This window comes from Caretta caretta, chromosome 2 (assembly GCF_965140235.1).
Source record: "Caretta caretta isolate rCarCar2 chromosome 2, rCarCar1.hap1, whole genome shotgun sequence".
Taxonomy (NCBI): domain Eukaryota; kingdom Metazoa; phylum Chordata; order Testudines; family Cheloniidae; genus Caretta; species Caretta caretta.
The window spans coordinates 217,193,085-217,210,220 of NC_134207.1; the positions used below are offsets into that span (position 1 = coordinate 217,193,085).

At 43.1% G+C, this 17,136-nt stretch overlaps 1 protein-coding gene across 7 annotated transcripts in view; it reads right to left on the reverse strand.

Moving 5' to 3' along the window:
- The window catches only part of LOC125631488 (scinderin), a 140,441-nt gene extending 125,298 nt beyond the window's left edge, over positions 1-15,143 (reverse strand). Inside the window, exons 1-4 of one of the 7 annotated variants that reach the window (XR_007354964.2) lie at positions 14,936-15,130; positions 9,096-9,568; positions 3,044-3,128; positions 731-870 (exon numbers count right to left, since the gene is read on the reverse strand). Coding sequence is in view for 3 of the 7 variants with exons in the window: in XM_048838261.2 (XP_048694218.1) it covers positions 731-870; positions 3,044-3,128; positions 9,096-9,536 (666 nt within the window). In the remaining 4 variants the exon portion in view is untranslated. Of the gene's footprint in view, positions 1-730; positions 871-3,043; positions 3,129-9,095; positions 9,569-14,935 lie in introns of those variants that run through there. The other 6 variants (XR_007354965.2, XM_048838261.2, XM_048838259.2 and 3 more) reach the window with 6 other exon arrangements.
- Between the last annotated feature and the right edge of the window lie 1,993 nt (positions 15,144-17,136).

Sequence of the window (17,136 nt, forward strand, 5' to 3'; positions counted from 1 at the left end):
AGCGCTTGGTTTATGTTTGTAAGCCATCCCAATATCATTCCCCCCCGCCCTCCCTCACACCTTCGGAAATAGTCAATGTCTTGCACAGGGAATATGACACCTCCCCCAACCCCAGTAATGAACTTTCTTCCACATGGTCCCCCTGGAAGTTTGAAGATGTAAGGGTATGTGCCTTTGCCATGTGCTGTATGGTACAATTTAACTTTAATTTAATTTAAATTCATGGAGGTTAAGTCCATTAATGGCTATTAGCCAGGATAGGTAAGGAATGGTGTCTCTAGCCTCTGTTTGTCAGAGGGTGGAGATGGATGGCAGGAGAGAGATCACTTGATCATTACCTGTTAGGTTCACTCCCTCTGGGGCGCCTGGCATTGGCCACTTTCAGTAGATAGGATACTGAGTTGGATGGACCTTTGGTCTGACCCAGTATGGCCATTCTTATGTTCTTAACATTAAGGGCTTAATTTTCAAAGCAGCCCCAAGAAATTTATCCTTCCAACTCCCACCATGATCAGTGGGAGTCCCACACCTAACCCCCCTACCAGGTACAAACTACATCCAGGGACAGGGGAGAACCCAGCAATCCATCTACTGAGTCTCCTAAACTCTCCAGCAGCCTGGTGCCCTCATTAGCTGCATCAAAACTATCCACAAAGTCCCTAAGGGCCTGATCTGAAGCCTATTGGAGTCCAACAGAGAGGCAGGGAGCTTGGCTCAGGGTTCAACTAACCGTAAATGAAGCAGACTTTGGTGGCCAAGGGTTCTTTGGCAGGATTAGCCTGGATTCCCATTTGCATTCACGAGGCTTGTATGTAATGAATCTCCCCTTGGTGTCCTTTTGCTTGTCTTTCAATGGCTGAAGTCCATGAACTGAAGAAGTTAAGTAAACAACATGCTAGCAGCTATAAAACAGGCAGTCTGTGCTCTGGAATTATACCCTACATCACTATCACCAGGAGCTCTAGGATCATTAGGGTTTGGAGAGCTGTAAGTGTTGGATCATATTAAAGAAGTTCTGTATTAAAATCACAAATGAGTTTGATTCCCCAGAGTTTAAATTCCAGGGTATTACTAATTAAGAGGTCTCTTGGTTTTTGGTACTGTTTCTCTCCCTCTATGTGTGAAACTTGCAAGCTGCTAATTGTGTTAGTACATTCTAAGACAGAGTCTATTCTCAAAGCAATTCACAGAGAGAGAGACTCAAAGCAATACTCTAACAACAGAAACAGCACCCAGAGACTTTCATGCCCTTTTGTTGTATTAACAATTGTGATTAAAATAGAGATAGAGGATGTATGTGGATGGATGCTTGGTGTGGATAATAACTGAATGATCAGGGAGGTGCCAGCCTAAGAATCCAGTGTCCATCGGCTGAAGAAGGCGTCAAGTGGAAATAACCAGAGGACCCCCCCCCCCCGGAGGGCAGACTGGAATCCACCCAACAGCCTCAAGAATGGGAGAACCAAAGAACAAGATAACATCTTGGAGCCGTCAGGAATGTGCTATCTGCTGATTGATTCAGCAACAGCATGATGAAGCAATTCCCATAGACTGGCATAGGAAGAAATTCCTATAAAAATAGACTCTAAAAAGTGAGAACTTTGGGGTCTGATTCTACAAACCAACTTCCAGGAGCATCAGATGAGCATCTGACAAGGCCCTGCTCCCTCCTCATGTCCAGGCCACCTGGCCAGTGGCTTGGCATGAGCAACTCTAAGGCTGGTAACTATGATAACAACCTTGCAGAACCTGTGTGTGTGTGTTTGTATGAATGAATGTGTGAATAAATATGAGATTGAATGGCATGTTATAGCTATAACTAACTGCTTACTATGATTCTTTCTGTATTCACAATAAATGTGGTATTTTGCCTTTTCCCCTTTAATAAGATCCTGCTGGTTTTTATTTTATTGGTATAACATAAGCAGATGGAAGTTTGGGAGAGTGTCCCAGAAAGAGGAGTATGTGAAAAATGCATAACCCTTGTGAACTCCCTGCCCGTCCCATTGCTGTAAATGTTTGATGATATTAATGTTTTATTGTACAGGGTGTATATATATATATGGTGGCCAGAACTATTGTGTAATTGTTGACAAGAAATGTGTGACTTGAGAGCTATGGCAATTACAGTAAGAGCACTCTTCCCATGTTCCATCTGCTTAATATAAGATAGCACAAGCGAACTCTGGGCAGAGTCTGCATAAGGAAGAGCACATAATTGAGTTCAAATCTCAAATTCTAAGCCTCAGCTGTGCCATGTAATTATGGCCCTGCATTAGGAGCTTGTGGAGCTGCACTGCCCCTGGGGAATTCCTCCCTGAACTTCCCCGCATGCAGGCAAGCACACCTGCAGCTATCCATCTCCAGGGAGTCAGCTTGCACCCCTTCTCGACAGGCCTCCTTCAGAGGGCTGGTATTGAGGAGTAGAGAGGCTTTGGCCCTGCTTCCTCACTGCACTCTGGGGTTGCGGATGCCCCTGCAGGGTGGAGGAGAAGGATGGGTTCATGTGCTCCCCCAAGGGCAAGGACTGCAATTGTGCCTGTCCGTTATGCAGGCCATGCAAGTGATTCAAAGATCTCTTGTGCCCTCTCCCACTGCCACACACTTTCACATGGGCCAGGCACAATCTGGCTCTAACAGTGAAATTTAGCTGACTTAGGAACTTCTATCAACAGTAAATCTGTGTCTAGAAACAATTTATTCATCTGCTGTTACTTTCATGCATGAATGCTACTTCCCCTCCCCCAATCCAGTGTTATAGGATGAGAACCCAACCCTGCCCTCATGAGGTATTCTGAGACAATGAGATGATGTGCATGAGTCAGGTCTTGAGATAGGTCACACATGTTAACTAGGGGAATAAACTTTAATTTGTATACTAATTGTCCGGACATATTGGCATTCAGTGCCTTATGCTTCATTTGAGGCTACTTAACCTCCCCTAAGGTCATTTACCTCACAGCCTTATTTCTACCCACTGAAGTTACTACATCAATAGCTAACTTCTACCATACAGTGAGTTTGCATGTCAGCAAAGACTTACCTGCATTTAAATGCTGGGATTTGAACTTTAAATTGAAAGGGTCTCTGGGGTAACTTGTCACAAAGTCTGGTATATTAGTTTCATACTGCACAAGACAAGGGAACATTGCAATGTCAGACGTGTTATCATACTGAAACCAAGAGTCAGAGAAGCCCTTATGTGCTGAAATTAGACAAAGGACAAGATATACCAGTACATCCAAAATAGCTTTAATGGCTTTTCAATTCATAAAACAGAAGATTTAGGGTTAAAAGATCTCCAGCTGGCTAAACTGGTATAGTGCCATTGACTTCAATGGCACTACACCAGCTAAACATCTGGTCATTAGCTTAGTTGCCCAGAGATAAGCTCTCTGAGGTAGGAACCATCTTTATATTCTGTTCGTACAGCACCTAGCACCATGGGATGCTGGTCCATGAGTGGGACTCCTTAGCACTACCACAGTATAATTAATAATAGCAATGCAGCAGTTTTCCACAGAAGGGAATCCAGGTCCTAAAACAGTGAAGGATGAGGATGTCTTGGAGTCAATATGTCGAGCTCTCTGTACAGAGGGAGTACTTAGCATCACCTTCCCTCAACCCCATTTGGTGGACCTAAGGAGCATCGTGACTATACATCTTGTACTAGAGCTGGTCAGGGATTTTTCAGACAAAATGGTTTTTTTTTCAACAAAAGAACACTGGTTCATTGAAACCCAAAACTTTTTGCAGAAATGTATTAGTTTCAACACAACTTTCTCGGGTCCAGGATGGGATTTCTGATCATGGCAAATTTTAAAACATCTCAGTTTTGTCCCAGTGCAGGTTGGAAAATTATTGGCAATCTCAAAATTTTTCAAAGAATGGGAAACTGTTTCCCACCCTGCTCTACTCTGTACTCCAATGAGTACGTTTAAGGGAATCCTGTGGCGGGAGAACTAAGACTTGCTAGAAACAATGCTCGAACAAAGCAGCCAATGAGCTTCAAAGAGATGCTTTATTCAAAAGGATATATTTAGTAAAAAAGGACTCTGGGTTCAAAATAGACAAGATTTAAAATAAACAAACAAAATGTCCTGGATTTTGCAACAAGAGGGAATAAAGGTAGCTGATGGTTACCAGCTTTTGGCTGAATTAATAGCCTTTCTCCAAACAGAGTCCTCATGTGCATAGGACAAGATTAATAAAGTGGACTTAGAAGCCTGCAGGAAAAAGAGACTTTCATTAGGGTGAGCTCTTTCACCTAATTTTGGAGTTCTGTGGAAGGCAATGCTAAAAAGGGAATAAGAACACTTCCTTGTTGAAACCTGCTGTTTCCAGTTGGATTGCTGGCATGGTTGACTGGGCAGTTGCACAGAACAAAGGGTGAGCTGCTAGGTGTGCTTGCCAAGGTGGGCAATCAGGAAAAGACATTTAAAAAAAACAACACATAGGGCTTTAAAGTGTGTGGAAGGGGGCGGGTAAACTTCTTGTCTCAGTGACCCCTGGGTAGTGGAGTTTATAATTATGATCAGAGTAATCACTGTCGCAGGGAATGGGGCATTGTGGGACAGCTGCTGAAGGACTGTTAGGGTAGACACAGGTCTATACCACAGTTTATACCCTGGCACTGGATTGACTTCAGTAGGTTGACCATGTCTCTATGCCATTCAGGGAGATGCTTTTACAGCATCGCTGTAATGGGATATTTATGTTGGCCGGAGACAAATTTGAGTACACAAGTAGGTTGATGCAAGGTGACTTATATTGACCTAACTTTGTGTACACCAGGGCCTTAGATAGAAACACAAACCAAATTCACAACTTTCGCAGACCTCCACAAGCTGTAATGGATATAAACATACCCGTGTTTAGGCAGTGACGTCCTGGTCAGATTACAAATGAGTGATCCAGTATTTTGGAAGAAAATTGGTAATCACCAGGTTTAGTGGGGTCTGGGTTAATGATCTGTATAAGTTATGGGGACATTATGCCTTAGTCAACTGGACCTGTGAAAACTGAAATGGTGAGAGCTTGTGCAGCAGAAATACTCCCAGGGCCAAATTCAGAGGTCACCAAAATGGCAGTGTAAACTACAGGCTGGTAATTTGATGAAAGCAGATGTGAAACTGTGAACTGATGGAATGTAGTATAATATACACACCAGTGGGTCAGAATGGAGGACAGCAGGAAAAGCTACTAATAGGAGTATGACCTTAAACTCTATTAGCGGCACCCACTTTCTAATCCTATGGGGCCCAATTCTGCCTTCAGTTACAGGGTGCAACTCCCACTGATTTCAATGGGAGTTGCACCAGCCCTGCTTACATGGTGTAACCACTATGCAAACTAGGCGGTCGCTTAGAGCGCCAAGTGGTTGGGGGCGCCAAAAAGTGTTGGCTTGCAGGGGTGTCAAGCCCCAGCCATGGAGCAGCCAGCACAGTGCGCGGGGGGGTGGGGGGGTGGGCAGCAGCCCTTCAAAAGGTGGCAGCGCCGCTAGTGGGGAGCAGTCACACCCTCCCCCCCCCGGGGGCTCCTGCAGGAGATGCATGTGGGCGCCAGCCCCTGCACGCCTCCCGGCTCCTCCTTCGCTGCGCTCGGGCTCTGCGGCTCCTGGGCATGTGTTGTAAGAGAGGGTAACTGGGCTTTTAGTGTGTAAAAAAAGACACCAAATTAAAGCCATTTACATCCACTTACGATCACATAATCTGCATCAACATTTACTTCACCTCTGAATTTTGTACCTTGTTCTTCTGTCTCAGACCCTGTCAACACTGGAGGCTTTGGGACCAATATAACTACACCCCTGCAAATTTTTAATGCAGATGCACTGCACTGGTGTAAAAAAAAAACAAAACTAGTGTTGCTTACCTCAGTCCCAAACTCATGCAGCTACATCAATGGACAAGGCCTAAACCATCCTGATCCTAGGAAAACTCGGCAGAACAGGTTGCAAATGTGGCTTTAAACCACTAAAACATCTCTTCCAGTTTATGCTGGTGTGATTCTGCCATGGCTTAAAGGCAGCTTTGCACTGATGGCAATGCACAAAGCAGCCCTGACACAGGGGAGAACCTGGGACTGAGACTGTAAGGGCTTGTCTTTATGGAGACTTTTATTTTATATGATTATTTCAGTATAATTGTGCCAATAAAATTCCCTAGGCAGGCAAGCCCTTCGTATCTCTCAAACTTGCATCACTATCCAAAAGAATATTCTAGGGCTTACTAGACTTGTGCAGTTGGTTTGCCAGTTGGCTGCAACTGTGGTGATATGATAAGTTTAGTCAACTGGGGTATGTCTACACAGCAGCTGGGAGAGCAATTCCCAGCATGGATACACAGACATGCTCTAGCTCTGCTCCCGTTAGTGCACTAAAAATAGCAGCATGGCCATGACAACACAGGCAGTGACTCCAGCTAGAAACAACAATTCCCCACAAAGCCCTGGGCACAGACTCAGGTGGCTAGCCTGAGCCACTGCCCAGGTGCCAAGGCCACACTATAATTTTGAGCCGACTAACTTGAGTGGAATTAGCATGTGTACGTCTACCCGAGTTAGGAATCACCCCTACCCACATCCACTGTGTAAACATACCAGTTCTTACTTTGTAACAAAAGAGGTGCCTGGGCTCAAGCAATTTTTTTTACATTTGTAACAGATGCAGCAAGCCCAGAGGTGCCAGGGCTGTGAACTGCCAAGCCCTAGAGGTGCCAGGGCTCAGCCCTGGCAAGCTTACTGGCACAAATTAAGCATTGAAACATACTCTTAGATGCTTAATACTGTATTGCTCAGACTGTTAGAGTGGGGAATCATCTCTCCCCCTGGGCCTGATTCTGAAGACAATGGGTGCTGAGGATATTTAGTCCTTAGCAGGAGCTGACTCTCAGTGCAGGGTTGGAGTCAGAGTGGCTGCGTGAATGTGTTTTCTTTGTGTCAGTGGCAGAGTTTTGCCTGGGAGGCAGAGGTGTGAGAAAAAGCCTTCCTCTCTGAAGTATTTAGTTGAAGGAGAAAAGTTTAGATTTGTGGATATTAATGGAAATCAGTTTTTTACTAGGATTTCTATAGAATGAAGGTGTTGAAGCACAAGGAGATTTCCCTTGAGACAGCATTCAGTTAGACAATTTTCCTTTGCCAATAAGAAGGGACTGAAGCCAGGTCTACACTACAGACTTCTGCCAGCACAACTGTGTTTGTCAGGGGCGCACCCTGACTGTCAAAGCCCCCTATTGTAGATGCAGCTATACTGGCCATAGCTGTGTTTTCACCATTCTAGCTTGTTTTGCTCATGGGCAGTGCTTTTGGTATGCTGGTACAAATTCTAGCATTGCCAATATAGTTGTGTCCACACTCGGAGCACTTTGCTGGCAGAAGAGACCAGTATTGCTTAAATACTCCTAGTATAGACATGGGCCTGAGAATCGGCTTTCAAGTAATCTGAGTAAACACAAAGAATAGGGAAGATAACTTCCCATGAAAGCAATTTGGCAAAGGAATTTGGCCATGGGTTATAGCTGTGACTGAAAGAAAGTAGGGAAAAGTTATTTATTGTTTTCCTGGTAAATGTGACCTATAAAAGAAAACAGTAGGGTCTATGCTGCTTTTTTTAGTTTCTTTGTGAATTATAACAAAAGTTTAAAAGTTTGTTATGGAGGTGGGAGGGGACGTTGCTGTTTTTCACCATAGAAATCTTCTATTTTTCCTGGTTGTTTTTTTCCCACATTCCTAGCTGATGTAGCTATGCTGACAAAACTTTGTAGTGTAGACCAGGCCTTAATCTCGCTTTTTGAAGCTATTCCACTTCGTATAAAATACTTGAATAGACCTTAGGTCATCCGCACCACCACAATGTCTGTTTTGTGATTGGCATCTCAATCTCTAGGTGAATCTAGCCTGAACAACTGAAATGATTCATTTCTACATTTCCAAATTTTTTTCTTTTTTTGTTTTGACAAAAGCAATTGGCCAAAATTGACATGAATTCACAAAATGTTTCAGTAGACCTGAATCTGTGTTTTTGTGGGTTTTTTTGGCGGGGGGAGGGAGTTTTGGTTGAAAATTTTCACCCCATTCTACTCTAATGCAAATAAATAAATAATAAATGTGAGTGTAAGCTTTCCCCTCCAGTCACTTGGACAATTCAGGCACTGTTGTTGGAGACCAGACATTGCAGCCAGTAGGAAGGAGGAAAAATCATAAAGTAAGGGGGAATGAATTAGTCATGAACTAGTCATATTCATATTTTTTTATTTCAATCTCTTATGCAAAATTCATGGAGAGCTCCAAAAAGCTAGATTCATCAGGGAACCCCTGTGCTTTCGAAAAGCTTTTCAGAGACTATTTTTTCTTAATTATAGCTTGTATCCAGCTGCCTACAGCAAAGCTAGATGTTAAATACTGAACCGCCTTGTTTGGTCAAAGTTTTTGTTGCAAGAGTGACATCTAGTGGCCTATGTAGTGAGTGGTGTCGGTCCCAGGATATTAGAGAGAGAAGGTGGGTGAGGTAATATCTTTTAATGGACCAACTTTTGCTAGTGAGAGAGAGAGAGAGAGAAGCTTACACACAACTCTTCTTCACCTTGTCTCTCTCACCAACCAAGGCTGGTCCAATAAAATATATTACCTCACCACCTTGTCTATCTAGTGGCCTAATAAGTTAAGTATCATGGATTTTATGGCTACTGAGAGAGAAACTGCTTCAAATAGTCTAGGAGTAAGTCTACACAGCATTTTGGAGCAAGCCTCCCAGCCTGGGTCAACCTGTCATTTGCATTGGCCACTGTTGAAGACAAGATACTGGGCTAGATGGGCCTTTGGTCTGACCCAGCATAGCCGTTTCTTATGTTCTTATGTGCTAGCATTCTAAGAATAGGTGTGTAGACAGTGCTTTGAAGTTGTGACTCAGGCTCTGAGGCCTAGGGAGACAGGTGGGCTTCAGACCCTAAGCTGCAACTTCAAAGCGCACACCAGACATTAGCAGTAACTTGAAACCCACTAGTCCAAGTCTGTTGACCTTGGCTGGGGGGCTTGTTCTCACTCACTCCAAAGTGCTGTGTAGACATACCACTATGGCATGCTCTTACATACCTTACCTGCCTAAAATCATGTGGTTTGGGATCTTGGTAGACGCCAGTCTTATATTTTCCATTCTTCACAAACATTATATCCACTTCATATGAGCCCACGTGTGGAAACCTTGTGACAATCTTGGGCAACTCTTTCTTCCTTTCCAAAGCAGTGTGGAACTGGCTGGTTTTTATCTTTGGTAGCTGTTGCTTAGTCTCAGATTCTGTGCTATTGGCCTTCTTCAGTTCTTCCTTTTCTGCTGGTTTTCGTGAAGGCCTGGAAGATTTATAGAATTTGTGGTTAAAATCGGGAGGCTGCTTTTGCCATATATCTCTCTGCGGGGTGGCTCGGCGTGGCTGCACAACACTTTGACTCTGTGCAAAGGCCAAATCCAGGCATGCAGAAAATTTGAATTGTCTTTCAAAAGTGAAGGTGAGCCGTTTGCCTTTGTAGCTAGTGGTGAGCATTATGGGATTTTTCCTCGCAGGTATTTTAACCCCTGGGAAAAAAATGCATCTGATTAATGATTGTTTTGAATGGGTTTAGCACGAACTACGTATCAAGTGCTGCACAGTATTACTGTAGTTAAGATAAATGAATGTCTGTAAAACTTTGTACTTCATTACATTTCATTCAACATCAGTATTTAGATTAATAATATCATTGGGTGGTTATAGATGGGAACAGGGGAAGGATGATTTTGTAGTTATGGCACCAAACCGGGACTTTGGAGCTGGGTTCAATTTCTTGCTCCACCAGAGATTCTATTCCATTCTACATAGGTTCCTATACCTTACTCAATCACCATAGTATCTGCATTGCCCTGGAAGAGTCCCATAGGCCTCAATTCTGTAAGCTGATCTGAACAACTGAACCCTTAAGCCCACTTAGAGCCCCATTAAAGTCAACTGAATATGAATAAGGTTAAGATTTTGTCATGGTTATTTTTAGTAAACGTCACAGACAAGTCACGGACAATAAACAAAAAATCATGGAAGCTATTGGCCTACAAGCCAGAGGGACATGCTGGCCGCTTCTGGGAGCGGCCTGAGGTAAACGCCGGCCGGAGCCTGCACACCTCACCCCCTCCTGCACCACAAGCCCCTGCCCCAGCCCTGAGCCCTCTCCCACACTCCAAACCCCTTGGCCCCAGCCCAGAGCCCCCTCCTACACCCCACACCCTTCATCCCCAGCCCCACCCCAGAGCCCACACCCCCAGCTGGAGCCCTCACCCCCTCCCACACCCCAACCCCCTGCTCCAGCCTGGAGCCCACTCCAGAACCCCAAATCCCTTTACGCCATCTTTGTGGTTCTCCACATTCTTGGATCTGCCCACACTGCACTGCTCCAATTTATCCCAATCTCCCTCGCTACATACTGCTGTGGCTCAACCCACAGAGTGATTCCCATTGATCTCAAAGACAGTTCCATAATTCATTTCCTTTTCTTTTCACATTGTATTTTTAAAAGTGGTTTTTAATGAATTCCTGGTGTCTCAGGCAAAGTTTTGAAAAACTGCATTTGATTTTAATGGCATTACATCAGGAACTTGGCCAACATTCTCGGAGCCAGTGTGCCAATAAATCATAATGTTAAGATTTCCCGCCCCCACCCTTGCTTTCATATTACTAAGGAAGCCGACATAAAAACTGTAACCTTACTGCTTAGCTGTTCATCTGCTCTTGCTACTTATTATTTATCTCTTTGAAGTCATAATCTTCTGTGACATCACAATCAGTTACCGTGGACATATCTGCGTGTATGAGTAGAGAATGGCCCAAGTGAAAACAGCAGAGCTGAACCCCCACCCCAAAATCTTTGGAGGCCATTTGACATCTGAACCCAGGTCAGAATTTGACAGGTAGTACGCGTCTAGATTTGAACTCCAGAACTGAACATCTGCAAAGTCCATTCAGAGTGACTTGAGCCCACTCTCAGGACTCTATCTGCATTAAGGAAATTCATAACTATGCTGTGCCAGTTATGGTTTATGTTGATGGGGCTTCAGTGGATAATTGACGAGAGCAAATTGTACCAGCAAAAGTCATGCTCTGTACGAGTGCAGCCACATGCATTGGAAGGTTTGCACCAGTGTAAATTGCTCCAGTATAGGTTTCCTTAATGTTGACAGTGCCCAATTACGACTTTAAGTGAAGGATAAGCAGCAGGGCCAGATGAATTCCCAAGCCACAAAGGTTTCATCTTAACGTAAATGTCCAGAGCATTAGGAAGTGGGGGAAGAGAAATTCCTAGAGTCCAACATCTAGAGAGGTCTCATTGCAGGTTCCAGTGGGCAGGTTCATATTCACTTCCATGCAGGATGGGGTCTCAGATTTATGTCCTGAACACAATCAAATTATCCTCAGAATATCAAACACTCATCATGAAGCAAATCCTGACCCAAGTGCACAACCTAGGTACCCAGCTCTGGGCTTGGGAGATTACTGGAAGCTTGGGCTGAAGAATCCTAGCACCAGGCCATCAGGCAGTAGCAGCGCTCCTCCTTCAGGACTGTAATAGCCCTTGCAACCTTTGCTTCCTCCACTCTGCAGGGCAAATGGAGAGAGATTCATACATTCCAAGGCCAGAAGGGACCATTGTGATCATCTAGTCTGACCTTCTTGTGACGGTGCCCCCCATAAGCCTTTATGTATATATGACATAACTGGAACATGTTTTATGCTACATATGCCATGCAACATCTCTCTGTAGAGGTTACGATCTACTGAATCTATTAATCCTATTTGTATGCATGTATCAATTTTGTATTCGAAGTTATGAATATTGGCTACATACTTGTTGGATTCCGAGTAGGTTTTAGTGAAGCAGTTGGTCAGCTTCCTGAGAAAAGACTATTCTCAGTAAGTGCCCAATCAAGAAGCCCTTAAGCCAACAATGAACTTGGAGACATCAATCCACATCTGGGCTTTCCCAGGAATGTGGCTTGGCTGGTAAGGAACTCAGTCATGCATGGACATGTGACTGGCACAGGTGACTCCAAAACTCCATTTTGTAGCTGGACTTCGCATAGGAGAGAGGAGGGGGTCTCCACCCACAAGAGAAAGTCTATTTAAACCCCTGGGAGACCCCTCCATTTTGTCTTCAGCTGGCTAAAGAGAGAGCCTCTCCACCCCCAAAGACACCTGAAAGAAACTGGAACAAAGGACAGTAACTACAGGGGGAAGGGGAGGGTGAGTGATTGCTGGACCCAGACTAGAAGGAGATTAGTCTGTAAAAGAAAGCTTACTGGAACGGGTGAGGTTTTTAATCTGTATTCAGTTTGATTAGACATAGACTTGCGTGTTTTATTTTATTTTGCCTGGTAATTCACTTTGTTCTGTCTGTTACTACTTGGAACCACTTAAATCCTACTTTCTGTATTTAATAAAAATCACTTTTTACTTATTAATTAACCCAGTGTATGTATTAATAGCGGGGTGCAAACAGCTGTGCATATCTCACTGTCAGTGTTATAGAGGGCAAACTTTATACAGGGTAAAACAGATTTATTTAGGGTTTGGACCCCATTTGGAGTTGGGCATCTGAGAGTTAAAGACAGGCACACTTCTGCAAGCTGCTTTCAGTTAAGCCTACAGCTTCTAGGGGACGTGGTTCAGACCTGGGTCTAGGTTTGGGTTTGCAGCAGGCTAGTGGGTCTGGCTCAAACCAGGCAGGGCACTGAAGTCCTAAGCTGACAGGGCAGGGAAAGCAGGAGCAGAAGTAGTCTTGGCACATCAGGTGCCAGCTCCCAGAGGGTTTCCGTGATCCAACCCGTCACACTCCTGTGTAACACAGGCCACAGAACGCCCCCAAAATAACTCCTTTTGAATGAGAGCATATCTGAAAGCAAGATTAGATATATTTTTTTGGTCACTGATGAAGAATCCACTATGATCCTTGCTAAGTTGTTGCAATGGCTAGTTACCCTCCCTGTTAAAAGTTTACACCTTATTTCCAGTCTCAATTTCTCTAGCTTCAAACTTCCAGGCACTGGACCTTATTATACCTCAGTCTGCCACACTGAAGAGCTCATTATCAAATATTTGTCCCCATGTAGATACTTATGATCAGGTTAGACCTTAAACCTTCTCTTTGTTCAGGTAAATAAATTGAGCTCCTTGAGTCTATCACTGTAAGGCAGTGTTTCTCAATGACTGGTCCGTGGACTGGCACCAGTCCCTCAGATATTCCTGATATAGTTTAGGAAGGCAGCAAGCCCGGTCCCTGGTCTCAAAAGGGTTGAGAAACACTGCTTTAAGGCATGTTTTATAATCCTTTAATCATTCTCATGGCTCTTCTTTGAATCATTTCCAACTGATCAGCTTCCTTGAATTGTGAGCACCAGAAATGGATAGAGCATTCCAACAGAGGTCACACTACTGCCAAACACAGAGGTAAAAATAACCTCTCTCCTCCTACTCAAGATTCCCCTATGATCGCATTAGCTCTTTTGGGCACAGAGTCACACTGGCAGCTCATGATCAGTTGATTATCCACAATGCCCCCCAAAAATGTTTTTCAGAGTCACTGCTTCCTGGGATAGAGACCCTTATCTTGTAAGCATGGCCTACATTCTTTGTTCCTAGTTGTATACATTTACATTTAACCATATTAAAAATGCATATTGTTTGCTTGTGCTCAGTTTACCAAGCAATCCAGATCACTCTGTATCAGTGACCTGTCCTCTTCATTTACCACTCCTCCAATCTTTGTGATTTCTGCAAACTATATCACTAATGATTTTATGTTTTCTTCCAGGTGATTAATGATGTTGAATAGCATAGAGCCAAGAACCAATCCATGTGGGACCCCAATAGAAACACACTCATTTGATGATAGTTCCCCATTTACAATTACATTATGAGACCTATCAGTTAGCCAGTGTTTAATCCATTGAAAATATGCCATATTAGTTTTGCATAATTCTAGCTTTTTAAATTAAAATGTCTTGTGGTACCTTGTCAAATACCTTACAGAAGTCTAAATATTGGATATCGCTATTGCCTTTATCAAATTTATAATCTCTTAAAATATCAAGTTAGTTTGACACAATCTGTTTTCCATAAACCAATGTTGACTGGCATTAATCATGTCCTCACCCCCCCCCCCCCCCGTAATTCTTTATTAAAAAGTCCCATTTCAGCTGCTCCATTATCTTGCCCAGTATCAGTGTCAGACTGACAGGCCTATTATCAATCAGGTCATTCCATTCTACCCCTCAAAATAATGCCCTTTCTGCATTATTATTGATAATTCTACCATTACCATCTAGAAAGAGGATGCAGATTGCCATGGCTTTACTGACCCTATTCCTCAACCTGCCTTCCTTGTCCCCTCACAGCAAGGCCTTATGGTAGTCAGGAGGTTTGCAACCCCTCTGGTGGGCTCCCAGAGTCCTGCCCCACTCCTGCCCAATAGAACTGCAGGTAGGCAGGCCCTATGGGAAGGGAAACAAGGAGGAGAGTAGATAATTTGCCTCATGATGAGTAAGATTCATCATGTAGATTCAATTGTTTTTAATACTTAACAAAAATCTCCCTAGATTATTGGTTTACTTAGAACTGTCTCCTTGTGTATTACAGCCACAGAGTGTTTCTAAGTCCTGTTTTTAAGCTTTAATTGGGCAAAAGGAAGAGGTTGGGATTATCCATAAACTTCACCAAAGAAACAGTCATCACACTTACCAACATGGTTACCCTATCGGCTCTGTAGAGTCTGCACTCTTGATTTGCGGTGCATGTTTTAGTAGCTTAGAAACAGAAACACTTAATCGCCGGGTGCACACAGATTCATACATGTGGTGACAACCACAAAAGCAGACCCAAAGAGAAGCATTTAACAGAAGAGGTTAAGAGACACCACTCACCACTCTGTCAAGTCAGGTTTCTCTGCCGAGCTTCTCGTGTTGCATCACACAGCCAGGCTTCTCTTCTCTACAGTGCTGGGGGACACTGAGCAAAGAGATGAACTCATAGCACATGTTTATTCTGGGAGCTATTTCTTCTTTTGTTGTACAAAAGAGCTCAAATGTATAATCTGGCTCTGCCCATCTGGGTTGCTAAGAAACGAGATCATTTCGCCTCAGGGCTTGATTGAGAATTCAGAAGTGAAAGTAGTACCTCAGTTGGCTGCATAAAATTAACTTGAAACCTAGCAACAAGGCCACAAGTTCACTGCAATTGTTTCAAATGTTAGAAAACAAAGATATTATAAAGGAAATATGATCCGGGGGAGAGAGCAGCAAGCTGAAAGGAGAGCAGATCTGCTGCATTTTGTATGGTGTCAAGCAATGGAATATTGCTGAACACACTTTTTTTCTGGAAATATAGGGCCAGAATCTTTGCTGCTCTGCACCTCGTTTAGTCATGTTGTAGTGCACTGTGTGTGCAATGCAGCTATGAATGAGAATGGTGATGCTTTGCACAATATAACACTCACTTTGCACTGTTGTGAGTGACTATAAGGTACAGGGTAACAGAATCAGGTCTTCCATTTGTATTTTAGTTGGTAACTAGTCCAACTCATTTACTGATTACCTCCCCCTGCCCCCAAAGTACACCATCCTACGATTTCATAGATTATATAACTTCAAGGAAAAAATAAACACACACACACACACACACACAGAACATATACAGAGTATTTGCAATGTGTGCTCATGGCATGCCTTCAGCATAAGGAATTGCCAATGACAAAGTGTGAAATTATAAATACATTATAATGTTTGCCCACCTTGATGTCCTGTGATTAATTCATGTGGGAAACCTAGTATGGTACAAACATTTAGTTACAAAACCTGCTTCAGATTTCAGTGCAAATTTTAACCTCAGGCCAGGACCCCAGAAAACATTGCAATTCTAGGCCAAGCTTTGAGCAAGACTGATCTGAGTTATGGCTTTCAGTTTGGTAAACCTTGGTAGTTTCTTATTCTTGGAGGAAACCAAACAAAACTATAGTGAGTCTGTTCATAAGGGACTCAACTGGGGGGTGAAAAATTGCAAAACATAATGGAGACATCAAGCTGTGCTACCACCAAAACTGAGTGACCACTTTCCTTGCCTTATTATTCTCACACAGAGCACACCTCCAAAAGAATAGCCAGATTCGGTTCTTACTTACCACATGTAAATCTGGAGCAACTCCATTGACTTCAGTGGAGTTGCTCCAGATTTACATTGGTGTAACTGATCAGAATCTGGCCATTAGATTGTAAATTTATGCAGGCAGGCAGGCCCTTTGTCCTTACATTTTTTTTTTTTTTACTGTTTACATAAATAGATAGTAAAGCACAATACAGCTTCTCATGGCTTCAACCCAAAACCAAGTTGGCAGTCTCAGCTGAGATGTAAGATAAGGTTTTGGCTGTGAAGGAAAGATCTTGCAGGCATGCGGAGTTAAAATCAGGGCATGCATTTGCATTAATCTTCTGCAAACCAGCACCGCTGAGGTTGCAGTTTCATTGACGAAAAAATGCCTTCAACCATAATTTAACTTCACATCATAAGTTTTTAAAGTAATTTGAAATAATTTTTGTTGCCACTGGATGGCAGCCTATTACTTGCTATATCAAAGAGTAAAGCACTGTGAAAATTAGGACAGCACCTTTTTGCTATAGATCTGCAGTGCAAGTGAGCGTGATATTTTTCTAATCAAAATAACCATACATGTGCAGCTAAATGCAATCCACTGTTACAATTAAATATGAGTAAGCAGACCATGTAGTTCAGCGGATAGAGCAAGGAGTGAAACTAAGAGGATTCTAATCTGAGCCATTAAATCATTGTGCGATCTTGGGGGAAAAAATCACTTGTGTGTGACTGAACATGGCTGGAAAATTGTGCAAAGAGAATCTCATGTTGAAAAGCACATGCTGCCATTGAATTGAGCTATGCCTATTAATAGCTTCTCCTTCAGAAAATAAATGTCAAAAAAATATGATGCCAGTCCACCATTTATTTTTAATTATTTTACTTGTATAATTTGTATTCTGTTTTGTCAACACCTTGGAAAAGGTATCATCATCCAAACACTGCTTTAAGAAAAAATATTCTGTTGTATAGTATCATT